Source organism: Apus apus, chromosome 3, assembly GCF_020740795.1.
Source record: "Apus apus isolate bApuApu2 chromosome 3, bApuApu2.pri.cur, whole genome shotgun sequence".
Classification (NCBI taxonomy): Eukaryota; Metazoa; Chordata; class Aves; order Apodiformes; family Apodidae; genus Apus; species Apus apus.
Genome location: NC_067284.1, coordinates 73,410,472 through 73,424,399, shown reverse-complemented (window position 1 = coordinate 73,424,399; position 13,928 = coordinate 73,410,472). Strand labels below are relative to the sequence as shown.

At 44.8% G+C, this 13,928-nt stretch overlaps 1 protein-coding gene across 3 annotated transcripts in view; it reads right to left on the bottom strand.

Annotated features, from left to right (window-relative positions):
* Window positions 1-806: 806 nt before the first annotated feature.
* The window catches only part of TTC7A (tetratricopeptide repeat domain 7A), a 177,603-nt gene continuing 164,481 nt past the window's right edge, over window positions 807-13,928 (bottom strand). For all 3 annotated transcript variants that reach the window (XM_051616042.1, XM_051616041.1, XM_051616043.1), the window contains one exon: window positions 807-6,061. In XM_051616042.1, the coding sequence (XP_051472002.1) occupies window positions 5,840-6,061 (222 nt within the window). In that variant the 3' untranslated portion in view covers window positions 807-5,839. The remainder of the gene's footprint in view (window positions 6,062-13,928) is intronic.

Sequence of the window (13,928 nt, the reverse complement as noted above, 5' to 3'; positions counted from 1 at the left end):
GGCAGCCTTCTCCCTCCAGCTGTACCCACAGAGACCCCACACCACTGTATCTCTTCTATATTGTTGGAAAGAGGGGGAAAAAGTCAGTATTTCTAGTTTTGAAGACTGTACAAACAGCTGAAGGACTTAATTCTATTATTGCTGCAGAGCAACCTTGTTCTGCTTGAGTTATATTGAACAGACTCATAAACCAAAGCAGCCACAGTTACGAAGAAATGCTCTTCAAAAACCTTGTCCTTAATCTTATTTGTGTATGAAACTAAGGGGCTGGCTTTTTAAGGAGACCCTCTTGAAGCTTGGCCAAAAGATTGATGTGTAAATGCAAAAAATGCTCTGGAAGCTCTTGAATGGAGACATTTTGTTTCCAGATCACCACAGGAGTTAACTGTTTATAGCAAAAAGATGATTAACAGAATTACTAAAATAAGGTGAGTCCCTAAACCTGACAGCATAGAATTTACATATTACCTTGGTGCTAGAGTTTCTCACGCTACCTTTGCTTATTTTTACTGGAAGATGCACAAGAAAAGCATGGTGCTCACTTAAATCTCCATAAATCCAAACATCTGAAGCTACATTATTCCTTTTTCCTGGCTCTGTTCCTCTCTAAAAGCACGCTGCTTGCATGCTCACTCTCATTTTTCCCATGAACTACAGGGTGTAGGCCAAAATACCCTTTGCAACTGGTAACTTGCTAGGCACACTAGGTTACAGTTAATATAACAAATGATCATTTTATAATGTTTGAAATATCCATGGCATGAATACATTAAAAGTCCTGAAATTGGCAGAAACCACGAGGAGCATTTTTGTTTTCCACAGGGTCAACTTTATTAATCTGGTGAAAATATCCTCCAATGACAAAAAAAGTCAAGCTACATGGAAATACAGTTCTGACAGCCATGTTTTTCAATGGTGGGTAGGAAACACCTGCATGAGCACCTCGCTGTGCACTGGGTTGGGGAGGTTCTTACTTGCATCACAACGCTCTGCAATGGTGAGGTGTCACGTCCCTATCAGTGGTTTAAGCTACAGGCTGGCATGCGTTTCTGTGGCGAACTAAGCTGGATCTTTTAGCATCCAGTTACCTGGGAACCTGCCTTGGTTTGCTGGAGCTGAAGGCACGAGCCAGTTCATTAAAGGCAAAGTTGGAGGAACCCTCTGGGCAGCTGCTGGGCGAGTGGTTACCCCCCCTTCTGCCAACACCACTGAACTGACGGATGTTTCACCATCACTTTTCTAAGAAAGTAACTCACTATCTGACCATGCCCTGATATCCTGCAGCACTGGACAACTTAACAGACCATTGCCTGGAGCCAGGCTTAGGGAACAACCAGAGAGTTGCTTAACCCAGCATGAGCTGTGGGTGCTGGCAAACAAGATGGTGCAGCTGGTGGCAGCAGGCACCTTACCGGTGAGAGGCCAGCACCAGGGGTGGTGCTGATGGGCACCCAGATGGGCACTGCAGTAGTCCCTTTGAGCATAAAGCAGCCCTTTTTGCCAATTGTGTGCTGTGCTGGAGGAGGGAGAGATGTCTGAGTTGTACATGCTCGATGCATAATTGTCAAATATGCCTGTAATACAAGTGTGTCAGAAATAATTCTCTCTGCAACATGGTTGCTCTGGGAAGCCATCCTCTCCTAGATGAAATTGCAACTATCAAACCTCTGTTTATTTGGCTGAAAAAAAGAGCATGGTAGTGATGCCTTTTCACTAAAAAGGGTGCTTTCCCCACTCTGCTGTCACTAAAATGAAATATAAACTACCAAACTTTGTCTTCATCAAGACTCTCCAAAAATTGAACATTTTTCTGGTATAATAACTGTAATTCAAACTGGAGCAGTCAGTGCTGTGCCTACTTTGGTACCCGGCCAGTGAATTTTAAAGTAAACACCCTCCAGGACTGTTCTCCATTTGGATTTATTAGTCATTACCAAGAAAAGATAATTAGCACTTCTGAAGCATTGTGATAATCAGCAGCATGAACTGTTACCAATAGAAATGAACTGGGGTACTTGTGCCATGCAGGAATAAGGCAGCTCCCTTGTACTCCCTGTATAGAATGAGTACACTGGTGGGCAGATCCTCCACTGGAGGAAATGCTCCTAAATACCAACAACTCCAGTGGAGCTAATGACAGTTTTCACAGGGTAAGGCAGGGAGAGGGGGTTGTTCCCTGGCCTGTTGGGCTTCTCCTTCTGTTATCCTGGAGGCAAAGTCATTTTTGTTAATAATATACAAACCTTCTTGTTGGTCAAAGGCAAGGGCAAATATTACTCCTTCACTGCACAAGAGAAAAATAGGAGCTAATTATTTTTCTTTTGTATGCACCCTGCCAACACAAAGAAAAATAACCCTGTGGTGGAAAGAGAGGAAAATGGGTATACCTGGATGATTTAGGCAACGATGCCTTTTTTCTCTTTCTAAATTAATGAGATAACTCTGCTGGACCGAAGCCAGTGCTAAAACTCACAGAATTGGTATTTCACTTGTTGTTCCCCAAACGTCCATTACTTATGATCATCTGTAATAATCATATGAGGGATGGGATATAAATCTCATGTTCTTAGTCTCAAACCCTGAGCATTAAGCATGGCAAGCTCTCTGCTATACAAAATATTACTTACTGAGCTCAGGGAAGTAGATCTCTTAGATTTATCAGCTTGTACACAGGCTTGTCCATAGTAGTTGTCTTTGTTTTTTCTGTACAGAACAGAGGTAGGATGTAAGTTTGGCAAGGCTTCTGCTTTGATGAGCACTTTTAACAAATGTAGCTTAGAGGATTTACCCCCCCAATTATGTGCCAATCTGAAACAACCACACTCTTTCCTGCACCGCACAGAGCACTTCAGTTCAATAGAACACCTCTCCAACCACTGCTTTGTAACGCCTGGGAAGCCTACAGCAAATCTGAGGCTTGAGTCAATTTTCCTTGCAAAGTACTTTGTCTGCAACCAGTGCAGGGGCACTGGTGGTGCTGTGCTGGTAGTGTGTGTAATTCCTATTGATGCCGATGGCATCTACTCATGCATGTCTTCCCTGCCACGCCTGAACCAGAGACTTTTAGGACTGCAATTCCTATGCCAGTAATACTTGCTAATGCAGAGGACAAATATGGGACCGTCCTGGCAACATCTCACTGGTTGATACACTTGAAGCACTTGTGCACATTTGCACCTCTCCTGATGTCTGCCGTGGCAAGTCTGATTATTGCTGAGATGAAGTTCACCTGATGGCAAAAATGTGAGGGGCTGGTGGCTGTTTACAAGCTGCACATGCAGAAGTAAATGGGTCTGTGATTACTTGTTTCTCAGATGCTGCTGGGAAAGAGGCACCTTCCTGCCAGGTCACAGACCAGCTATGTTCCAGGCCTCTTAAAGTAGTTCCTCTGTCACAAAGGCGGATGCATAACTTGTACTCATACAGCTGTCAGATACACAGAAGTTGCTATAGCAGCACTTTACAGATACATGTTGCACACAAAAGCAGTTATGTTGGACCACACTGGCTTTTCAGCTTGTGTCTTACACAGAAGGCCCACTCCTACCCTGGGAACTGTGGAGCAGAACAAGTACCACAATATAATATAATATCTATCTATCTATCTATCTATCTGTTTACCTCTACTTAGGTCTATTGTCAGATTGCATCTGACTGTGGAACTGGGTTTAGAACACCTGGGTAACAATTTACATACTATGTCAACAACATCTCCCCCCCTCCCTTTCCCAACTGCGGTGCAGAACAAGCTGACTTCATAGCATCCCTCACAGCAAAATGGGTCTCTGCTGTGTCTTTCTGTCTTCATGAAACTCATTTAATTCTGCTACTTTAACACCTACTCCTTCCTCTGCTGAGGGTACTATTGCAAACAAGAAACACGGCTGGATAACACTGTCTCCTTGGAAACCTACCTCTGGCCTAAAAAGCCGGGTTCCGTGCCTGCGTAGCACTGCAAAGCCAGAGACCTTGTGGGCTGAGCACCTTTCATGGCTGAGCTGCTTTCACTCCAGATCCCTCAGCGAAAAGAGGAATAAGCTGGGCTATTGCACCAGTGAGATTTAACGAGGAAAAAAACCCAAAAAACAAAAAACCACCATATATATATATGGCCTGGGAGTGCAACAGCCTGTGGGAGAAGGGCTGTGGCCTTCCCTTGGTGCAGGCGCCTCGAGGGGAGGCTGGGGCAGGAGCTCTGCCGTGGTGTGGTCTGGGAGCCGGGCCAGGAGCCCACTGCTCCCTCCACTAGCCTGCAGATTTCCAAATACTTGTAAACAACGCTGACTTCAAGTCTGCTGCCAGAGCCTCAGGCTCTTTAAGAAATAACCCCTACTCATTTATTGCCTGAGGTTATTATTATTTCTGGAATGAACTAGCTGCGGATTACAATACTGGGCAGAATTATAGTACAAAGTGTGTTTTAGTGCAAACCCACTGATGAAATAGTCACAAATCTTCTTTGGACAGAAATGGGCACAGAGCCCCAACCTTTTGTGCAGAAGAGTGCCCGCAGCTCATTTCAGCATCATCTCCATCTTGGGGCAGGTCTGGACGGGCTGGCTCCCCGTGTCGTGCGGCAGCGCAGCGCAGCTCTGCCTCGCTGCCGAGGCCCCGGCGAGGTCAAGCACAGTTAAGGAGCAGCTTAGCAGGGGATATGCCAGCTGTGTCCCCTGCCCCAGCCGTGCCAGCCAAGGGAAGGCTGCACGGATTAGGGGCTCTTCAGATGGCTCTGGAGATCACTCTCACATCTGATATGATATGCAAAATGATCCTGCTCTGCTGAAGGCTCAACTCCGTACCTCTAATGTGAAATTTCTACAGGCAACCCGAAGATCTGGTTTCTAAGAAAGTAATTAATATATGCACATACTGCCTTCAGCATGCTTTCCCCTAAAATACCGCTGCCATCTTTCCTATAATGAAAAGATGGATATGAAAATGTTTATTGCCAGGAATGGTAATGCAGTAAAGCACAGAGTTCAGTCACTAGACACTGGTAATCACTATATTCCTCACTAAAAGTGATGCAACAGGTAATTAACAAGAACAAAGTTCAGTTTCTAATCACCTACTTCATGTAAGGCCTTTCAATAAATATGTAATTGGAGATACATATATGTTTTTAATACTAGTACAAGTGTGAATTGATTTAGTCTTTGGTCTTTTTGGTCTGCTTTTGTGAATCATACTGCAATAGCAGCCTTTCAAAAAGTATTTTTAATTTAAATTGGTCTAGGTAAAAGCCACACTAAATATAGTGAGCATATGCAGTATATAAGAGCAAGGCAGGAAAAAGGATTATCCAAATAGCTGAAATAATTTTGTAAATAGAATATACTGCATGTCTATCTGGTTTAATTGTCATTCCTATCCTGTCAGATCTGCATGGAGGCAGCCACATACTTAAGCAAAACTTGGTCAAATCTGTTGGTGCATCCACTCCTGTTTAGAGCAGTTCTGGGCTTTAATTCAGGGCTTGGGGTTTATATCTTTAAAGAAAATGGGGAGGTGCAAGGGCTTAGAACAGCCATACCCTCGCATAATCTATTCTACAGACAGTGACCTTGAACCAACACTTTGAAATAAGCCTTGCTATTAACTAGAAGAGGAGGTGAGCCAGGCACCTGTGAATAGAAAGGCATTCTCTATTTCTGCCTGTTGCAAATTCTTCTACAGTTAGGCTTCTCTCAGCTGAGTGTGTAGACCCGAGCCCATCCTGGAATTATTTTGCCCAGTTCCATGTTACAATGGCACTTTTCTGTTGGGCTTTTCCTTTGTTTATTTTTTTGCTTTTGCTGTCTGTCCGTGGAATGAAGGTCCTTAGTTGCAGGGCAAAGTTTCAGAGCTCCCTGGGTATGACAGTGAATGGGATGACAGGACTGCTGGATTCGAGGTCCAGAGCAGTGAGGAAGCATTCGATGGCTGCTTCATTTTTCCCCTGAGCTTGCAAGACCTCTCCAAGGCTGTTCCAGGCCTTGTGACTGGTGGTCTGGATCTGGATGGCATCTCTGAGGACTTTCTGAGCCAGGTCCCTCCGCCCAAGTCTGCTCAGCACCAGGCCCTGTCAACAAACAAGTGATGAGCAGTTAACAATGGTACAAAACAGGAGGAAGAAATGGAGCGTCCCAATCTCTCAGCAAGCTGGACAGATGTATGAGTGCAGGCACAGGAGTCCAATGGGGGGGATCTCCTCCCATTTCTGAAGAAGACTATTAATTAGCTGTTAAGCTCTGCTTTTTTTGATTGTGATGTGTAAGTTAGAAAAATGTATTTGTGAAAGTACCTTTTTTTTAAGCAGAGACTAATTACACTTGCCAAGTGCTCCTGTTGCATGTTACAGGGAGAGCGCACACTGGTACTACACAGAGAAAGGCTACAGGCCCTATTAAGCATCCCTCTCTCCTTAAGTAGGATACACTTCTAATATATGTACAAGAAAATATACACAGGTTCAATTACACTGAATATCTGAATAGCTCTTGCACATCTAGAACATCCAGCTGAGGTAAAATGTCTCAGCTCCTACATCTTGACCATAAAGAAAGACTTTTCCACTTGACAAATGGGGCTGGAGGGATGTGGCCCAACCCCAGACTTCTAAAGACAGGCTGTATGGGCATGGGGCCCTCTGTCCTCCTGCTATTTGCACTCCAATGTAGATCCTAAAGCAGTGTGGGGGAGAAGAAGGATGGAGGAACTGTGTTTAAAAAGCTGTCCTTAGGGTAAGAAAAGACACAAGTGGGTGTAACCATCTGGAAGGAACAGGAGGGGGAGGATGAAAGAAGTGGTAGGAAGAACATGTTTTCCTATAGGGCTCGCATGGATGTGCCTGAACCCACAAAGCATCTAATGAGCCAGACTCCCTTTTAATTACACAGCAGTTAACCACACTGAGCACAGATGGTCACGTGGGCTTTGCAGGCCACAACGCATTAGTGGCATTTTTCTGCTTCCTCCTGAAGGTGCTGCACACACCAGAATGAACATCCCACCAGCTTCATCCAGGTGTGGCCTGTGGAAGAAACAGTCAACACGTTCAGGCCTCCTGACAAGCGCTGCATGGCCTCTGCCTGCACTCACCTGTGGAAATGTTGGAAGTGAGATGACTGCCAGATTTCATGCTTTTCCTGGGACTACATAGTATGTGGGGGCACACAGATAAAAATACAAGCATTAGATTCATCTTGATTGTGTCTAATTGCCCTTAGTTGATATGAAAAGACATAAGAAACCTGAAATCTCTGGCAACTAGAACCTAAGTAAATTTCTGATGAAAGAACAGTGAAGCTTTTGAAAGTAGTGACCATTCTTCCTTTGTCTTGCTTGCTTTTCCAAAAGTGCCATTAAACATAAAGTGTGTCAGCATACCTAAGACCCTGTAGTCAGTGATAGCACTAATACCTATAGAAACACATTACTTTGAGAGAAAAATTAAGAAACACCCATTTAATCAAGTACTGGTAATACTGTGTAAAGTTTCACTGCCTTCTTCTTGCCCATAACCTTGGCCTGAATAATCAACTCAGTATCAAATCTGATCATCTAAAGATGCAGTGGGGATGTTTTTCTTCAGGTTTTTCTCTCTGTTGGAAAATGGTGAGGCAATAGGACCTAATCTTACCATTCTTTTGCGAGCAGGCACAGGTGTCACAGAGGTACCCTGATGGCAGAGGCTGGTTCCTCTGGAGGTAGCTGCCTGGAGATGACTGCAGGCATGTAATGGCAGACTGAAAGGAATGTCTGCAATTATAATTTGAGTCAGCCGCTTGACAGGGATAATGAGGTACAGAAAGGGCAAGTAGTGTGGCCATAGCAAATCTTCTGCTGAGCCAAGAATAGACAGGAGCTATCTCAGTGCAAGTTTGTCCTCAACCACAAAACCACTCTTCCAAAAATCTCTTCCTGTTGTGCTGACGGAGCAGAGCCGCTTGTGCTCTCTGGTGGCTGGGGACCCATGGCTGTCCTCACGCTGAGGCTAAGTGGCATCAAGCCTCTCAACGCTCCTGGAGGGCCGCTGGCCCCAGAGGCACAGGGGCCAGCAAGCCCCTGCAGCTGCTGCCTGTCATCCCTCTCCAGCAAGGAGGGGAATTCCCTCCTTGGCTGACATCTCGCACCTCTCAACAATGCTGCAGTGAAATCCACCTCATCATAAACTGCTTGTGCAGCATAGCTCCCTTGTCTGCCCCAGCACCCTTCTTGGTCAAGGACTGGCAGCTGGCACGGATCTTCCCCCTATAGATCCCCAGTGTGGAGCCACTGCATTTATTTTGCCTCTGCCTGAGGTCCCTGCAGCTGCGCAGCAGCACTGGGAGGAGCATGTATGCAAAGCCCAGGTACTGTGTTGCCCTGCAGAAGATGCTGAAGCTGATGCCTGCCAGCAAGTGCAGCACACATGAACATTTGCTGTTGGTATTCGTTGCATTCAAGCATCCAAGTTTAGCTAAAAAAAGTCTATGAACCCTCAGAAAGGGACATCTCAGGCACCGCAAAGCCAGGGCAAAGGCTCCTCTTGATGCTGCCGTATACTGCACGAGTGAAAAACTGCTGTTTGCTTTTGGGGAGAAACACAGGAGGAAACATTTGCTAAAGGAGGTAAAGATTCTCCCCATTCCTCCTTGCTCACACACATGACTTAGTGCCAAAAGCTGCACTGGTCCATGGCTGTTCTCAGCCATGGCTACCATCCTGCTTCCTGCTTGTTCGGACCACGAGCAACCAGCCCCATGTGTCCTTCTTGCCCACGTGCCTGGGTTTCTGTGTGGTGTAGGCAAAAGACACTGTGCTTCAGGCCTTAGCCCAAGCAGAGGTCGGGGCACGCCCAAACCACTCTCCAAGCCAGACCTGCCAGTGTTCCCAAACCCCAGGACTGGGACCCACTCCTTCACCCAGAAAGAGCCATGACAGATGGTGTCAGCCTTTCCAGTGAAGCTTAACTGAACCAGCAGAAATGCACTGCTGGATGGTTAAAGGACAGGTTGAACATCATAAATTCTGTGTGCAGGGGAGTTTCTTGCTTTGAGTTTCCTCTCTCCACTCCTTCCCACCCTGCTCCTTGCAAACCACACGCATTTTGTGAGAGCTGGAGGCTGCACAATCCCCAAGCCTCATCAAGCCACAGCACTGAGCACTTCAGTTTTTTGTTTCCCTGAGGTATTTGCACTTGAGAGCCTCTCCTTGCTACTGAATTTCTTATTTCCCCATGGAGTCTGGCTTGCTATAAACAATGCCTGCATATTGTTGCTAGGTAGGTCCAGCTGGAATCTGCCTACAGTGCAAAAGAAAGAAAACCAACTAAAAATCCAGAAAGCCACCCACTGACAGGCAATTTGTATTTTTATCTGTAAGATTAATATTTTTTTAAAGATTTTTCTAATGAAAGTTCAGTTCCTGAGTTTCTATGGAAACTCATCTGCTTGGTGTGCATGCATAATTTCATAAAGTCAGATCTCAGGAAGATGAGCAATTAGTATAAATACAAGCAGGAATGTGATCAAGGGTTTCACCCTCTTATCCCTGAAGATGGAGGGTGGGGCTGGGTTTTGTTGTCTTTCCTTGGTTTGTATTTGTGTTTTTGCCAAAGCAACACAGAAACCAGTGTGCAAGGTGGCCTCGCTCCTCTGCCACCTCCTGGCTACCACCGGGACTTCTGGTTTTGCCCGGGTGTTTTCCTCCCTAAGATGGTGAGAGGCAGAAAGCCCTCTCTAAGTATGGTCTTCTCCTTCAGTGTTGTTGGTACCCTAATGAACAATGAGGACGGGCTTCTTTTTAAACTCAAGCATATTATAAGTAGTAAAAAAAAGCCCAAACGGTGTGGGGTCATAATTTTGCTTTTGAGCTCCTATGGGCAGCACGTCGCTTCAGCTCACACCAGGACTTCCATGTGCTGCTTGCATTAATACAGCTGTGTGGTGCTTGGACACTAACTCGCTCACTCAAGGAGGTCTGAGGGTAACTCGTGCAGATTAATTTAATTTTCTTCTTTAGGTCTGAAGACATACTTCAGATCTTGTAAACAGAGGAAGGAAAGTGAAGGTCGTGCTTTCAAGCTGGACTGTAAAAGATGGCACTGAAAGCACTGGAAGAAATTAATTTGAGTTGCAGGCTTGTGGCACAGCAAAGCTGGTACAGTTTAGCAGTGCATGAAGGCAGGGGGGTGACAGCAAATTTGGTTTGCTGATTTAGGGTGTCCTATGCTGGTAGCTGGACTCCTGAATTAATTTGTTTCAGTATCAGGGGGCAGTGGGTGTGTATGGGAAGCTTCTTCAAAGGTGTTTTTTACCTTATCCGCATGGAAAACAAACAAAACCTAAACCATTTCTATAGTGACACTTGGTTGGACTCCGCTGCCCTCAGTGATATACTTAGTAACTGATCCTTGTGAGAGGCTATTTTTGTTTTAGAATAGGAGAGCCATATTTCAATTTAAGTTAGATGAGCAAAAAAGTGATGTGTTTTCAATTTCCACTAACAAAGAAAGTGAGCATACACCCTGCCTGAAGTCCCACTTCAGAAAGTCGTGAAATTTCTGATTTGTGCCTTTATTTCCTTTGACAAAACCTCTTTAGAGGTTGCTAGCTCATGAAATTCCCAGAAAATAGTGCTGAAAAGAAATTATGGAAGACTACACAATAAGCCTCACGTACATGCTGGAGTATATTTTTAGTAAGGAAAGTCAAAACTTCCTCTGCAAATGTTTAGTTCAAACACCTGATGAGCAGCAGGGAGTTATCCCAAGTCTTGTCATCCCTTTCTCCTTCTACTAAAGTGGTACAGATTTACTTGTTCCTTCCTTTAGGGCTTTCTTTGGAAAGACATGTCCAGAAAAACATTTTATTTCATTCCTGGAAGATAGTTTTTTGTTTTGTTTGTATGGTCATCTCATTCATGGAGAATCTGTAGAGGTGGACTAAACTCTGTCCTTTCCAAATGGACTTCAAATTCAGGTTCTCTCTTTCTTTGCATGAGAGTCCAAAGTGAGGTTGATTCTGATACTTTTCTCAATGAAGCAGAGCATTTTCACCCATTATTGTCTAAATAGCCTAAGAAGTTTCCAGAATAACTCAGACTTTGCAGGCTGTGCTGTTGGGCTTCTGCTAGTGCATTAGTTAATTAATTTCAAGGTAAATGGGGTATCCTTACTGTCTACTCCAAGCTGTAATATGGATATGTCACTTGTGGTTAGTAGGAGGGCAATCAGCAGCTGGCAAGAACAGGGCATGCTGCAGAAAAGTGCTCGTTCCAAAGTGTGCTTATTCAGCAGAATCCTACGAAAAGCCTTTCAAGATTCATTTGGCACTTGGTGATAACAGTCTCATGTAACAGAAAAATCCACACTGCTACAGGGCAACATACGCTTCTGTAATTATTTAGCAATCAGAATAAGTTGTAAGCAAAATCTGTTGCATAAACCATGAAATATCAAAGTCCTTTTTGGAAAATGGCAAAGATTAACCTTGGAAATCCTAGGTCTCCTAGAATAAAGACAGACATGTAGCTAGCTGATTGCTCTGTCATACTTTCCCCCTCCATTAATGGCTTTTGCATTTTGGAGGAGCCAGGGCTTTATTTAAGCTGTGAGCAGTGAAGTGAGCCTTTGTTGTGCTGTCACTTAGCCACGCAGTGGCTGGCAGTGTGTGGGGTTGCTAATCATCTGTTTTGCTGATTCACCCCAGGTTGGGGTAAGCCTGAGCTATACATCTGAGCTTTGTTCTCTGAAAATACACTGTGAGCATAACATGGAGCAGACAGGGTCTACTCACCAAACACAGTGAATTAGAGACCTACAGAATTTACTGCCCTAATGAAGGGTGACTAGGATCCATTCCTGAAGGAAAGCTTGTCTTGCAATGTCTCTGCTGCCTCTTTTGTTGAAAGCAGCTTTTCCTTCTCTTCCTTTCCCCTCTCCAACTCCTCCGCCAAAGCTGCTGCATTCCCTGGCAGTCAGTGATGTTGAAGTGCTGCATGTGAGGAAGCAGAGGAGGGGAAGGAGAGGGGAGAGGAGAGAAGGCAGGCAGGGCCACTGCAAAACGCAGCATGTGTAAAGGAAAAACAAGGGAACAGCACCCAGAAGGGAGGAACGAGCAAGTGGTGGGAAAAGCAAAGACCAGAGTTTGCATCATGATTTGCAGCACTTGTGCACTGCCTGTGGATTTTAACTCAGTAGGTTCAACCCAGAGATTTCAGCTCTGGTACTGCAGACACCAAAGGCAGCCTAGCAGCAGATACCTGCTTATACTTCACTGCAGCATCATGTACTGCAGATGAGTGTGAGGTTAAAGAGGAAATGAGTCTGCAAAAAGGTATTAGGAAAGACAGACTAGCTGAGTGTGAAGACAGACAAGCCCACCACAGACCTGGGCACACGGATATGCTTTACTAACCATACAGAGGTAGATTTAACAGGGAGAGATGAAAAAGTAAAAGAAAAAAAAGATCAAAAGTGGTGAGGACCTGAAGAGAAGAACATCCCTGTTCTTAGCTTGTCAATGTGGTTTTCAAGGCAGTGTATAATTGAAAAGGCACCATCTCACCCAGCCCCCCATGAGGCCAAGGCAACCCCCCCCCGCAGAAGTGAAGCACTGTGCCATGCTGCACGCTGCATGCTGCCCTCTGCCCAGGCTTGCTGTCCCTATTTGAGTTCATCAGATGTTAGCAGGGATGTCTGTACCGTGTTTGAAGCTTAAATGTGATAAAATATTTATTGACATAAAAAGCAAACCCTAAGGCAGCATTTCAACCAGGAGGCTCTGATCTCTTCATAGGGAGGCTCATACAAGCCTAGGGAGAATGTAGTTTTTCTGCCTTGTTGGATTGTTGTCACTTAAGCTTCATTCAAAGCAGAATTGTTTGCAACACGCTGAATATTCTCTAGATATTTCTTCCTTTGCTGAGACCTACATGAAGATGATGCAGCAAGCAAGGAAACCTAACAGGATGCCTCAACCACACGTCTGAGACCAACTAAATGCAGCATTGGTTTTACACTCGTTTTTCTTAAGAAAGGCAAGATTTCTCCCAGCCCTGATCTTAGCAGTTGTCATAGTAATGTTGCAGTAGATCACACAGTAGCTTCAACTAGGACTCAAGCTCATGGTGTCGTCTGTAAAAACATGCACTAAAAGGAGGTCCCAAACTAATATTAAATACTAATTTAGAATACATAATTTAAAATCTAATGTCCCAATTCTGTTATGCACTGCACCTGCTTCCTTGGCAGAAAACCTTGTTGAAATTGAGATTCAGCCTAGATGTATGCGAGTATTTCAAAATACAGGCAGAACTGAGACTGATCAGTATTAGCAACAAGAGAAGAAGAAACAGACATGCAGGATGCTGAAAAGTGGCAGGTAACCTGCTGGCTAAAGCACCTTTGACTAGAAAGCAGTTGCTATGCTTCATTGGCTGCTAAAGTTTTTCACACTGAATCATAGAATCATCATAGAATCATAGAATCTTAGGGGTTGGAAGGGACCTCGAAAGATCATCTAGTCCAACCCCCCCTGCTAGAGCAGGGTCACCTAGAGCACATCACACAGGAACGCATCCAGGTGGGTTTTGAATGTCTCCAGTGAAGGAGACTCCACAACCTCCCTGGGCAGCCTGTTCCAGTGCTCTGTCACTCTCACAGTAAAAAAATTTTTTCGTATATTCACCTTGAACCTCCTATGCTCCAATTTCCACCCATTACCCCTTGTCCTATCACTGGTCATCACTGAGAAAAGCCTAACTCCATCTCCCTGACACTCACCCCTTACGTATTTGTAAACATTAATGAGGTCACCCCTCAGTCTCCTTTTCTCCAAGCTAAAGAGACCCAGCTCCCAATAATCTGCCATTACTCAGGAACAATTCAGAGAGCAGGGACAGGGTCAAGGGACAAGCTTTGCGAGTCAGAAGTCTTGAGTTTAAGTGTTCTCAGGCTGAGCAGT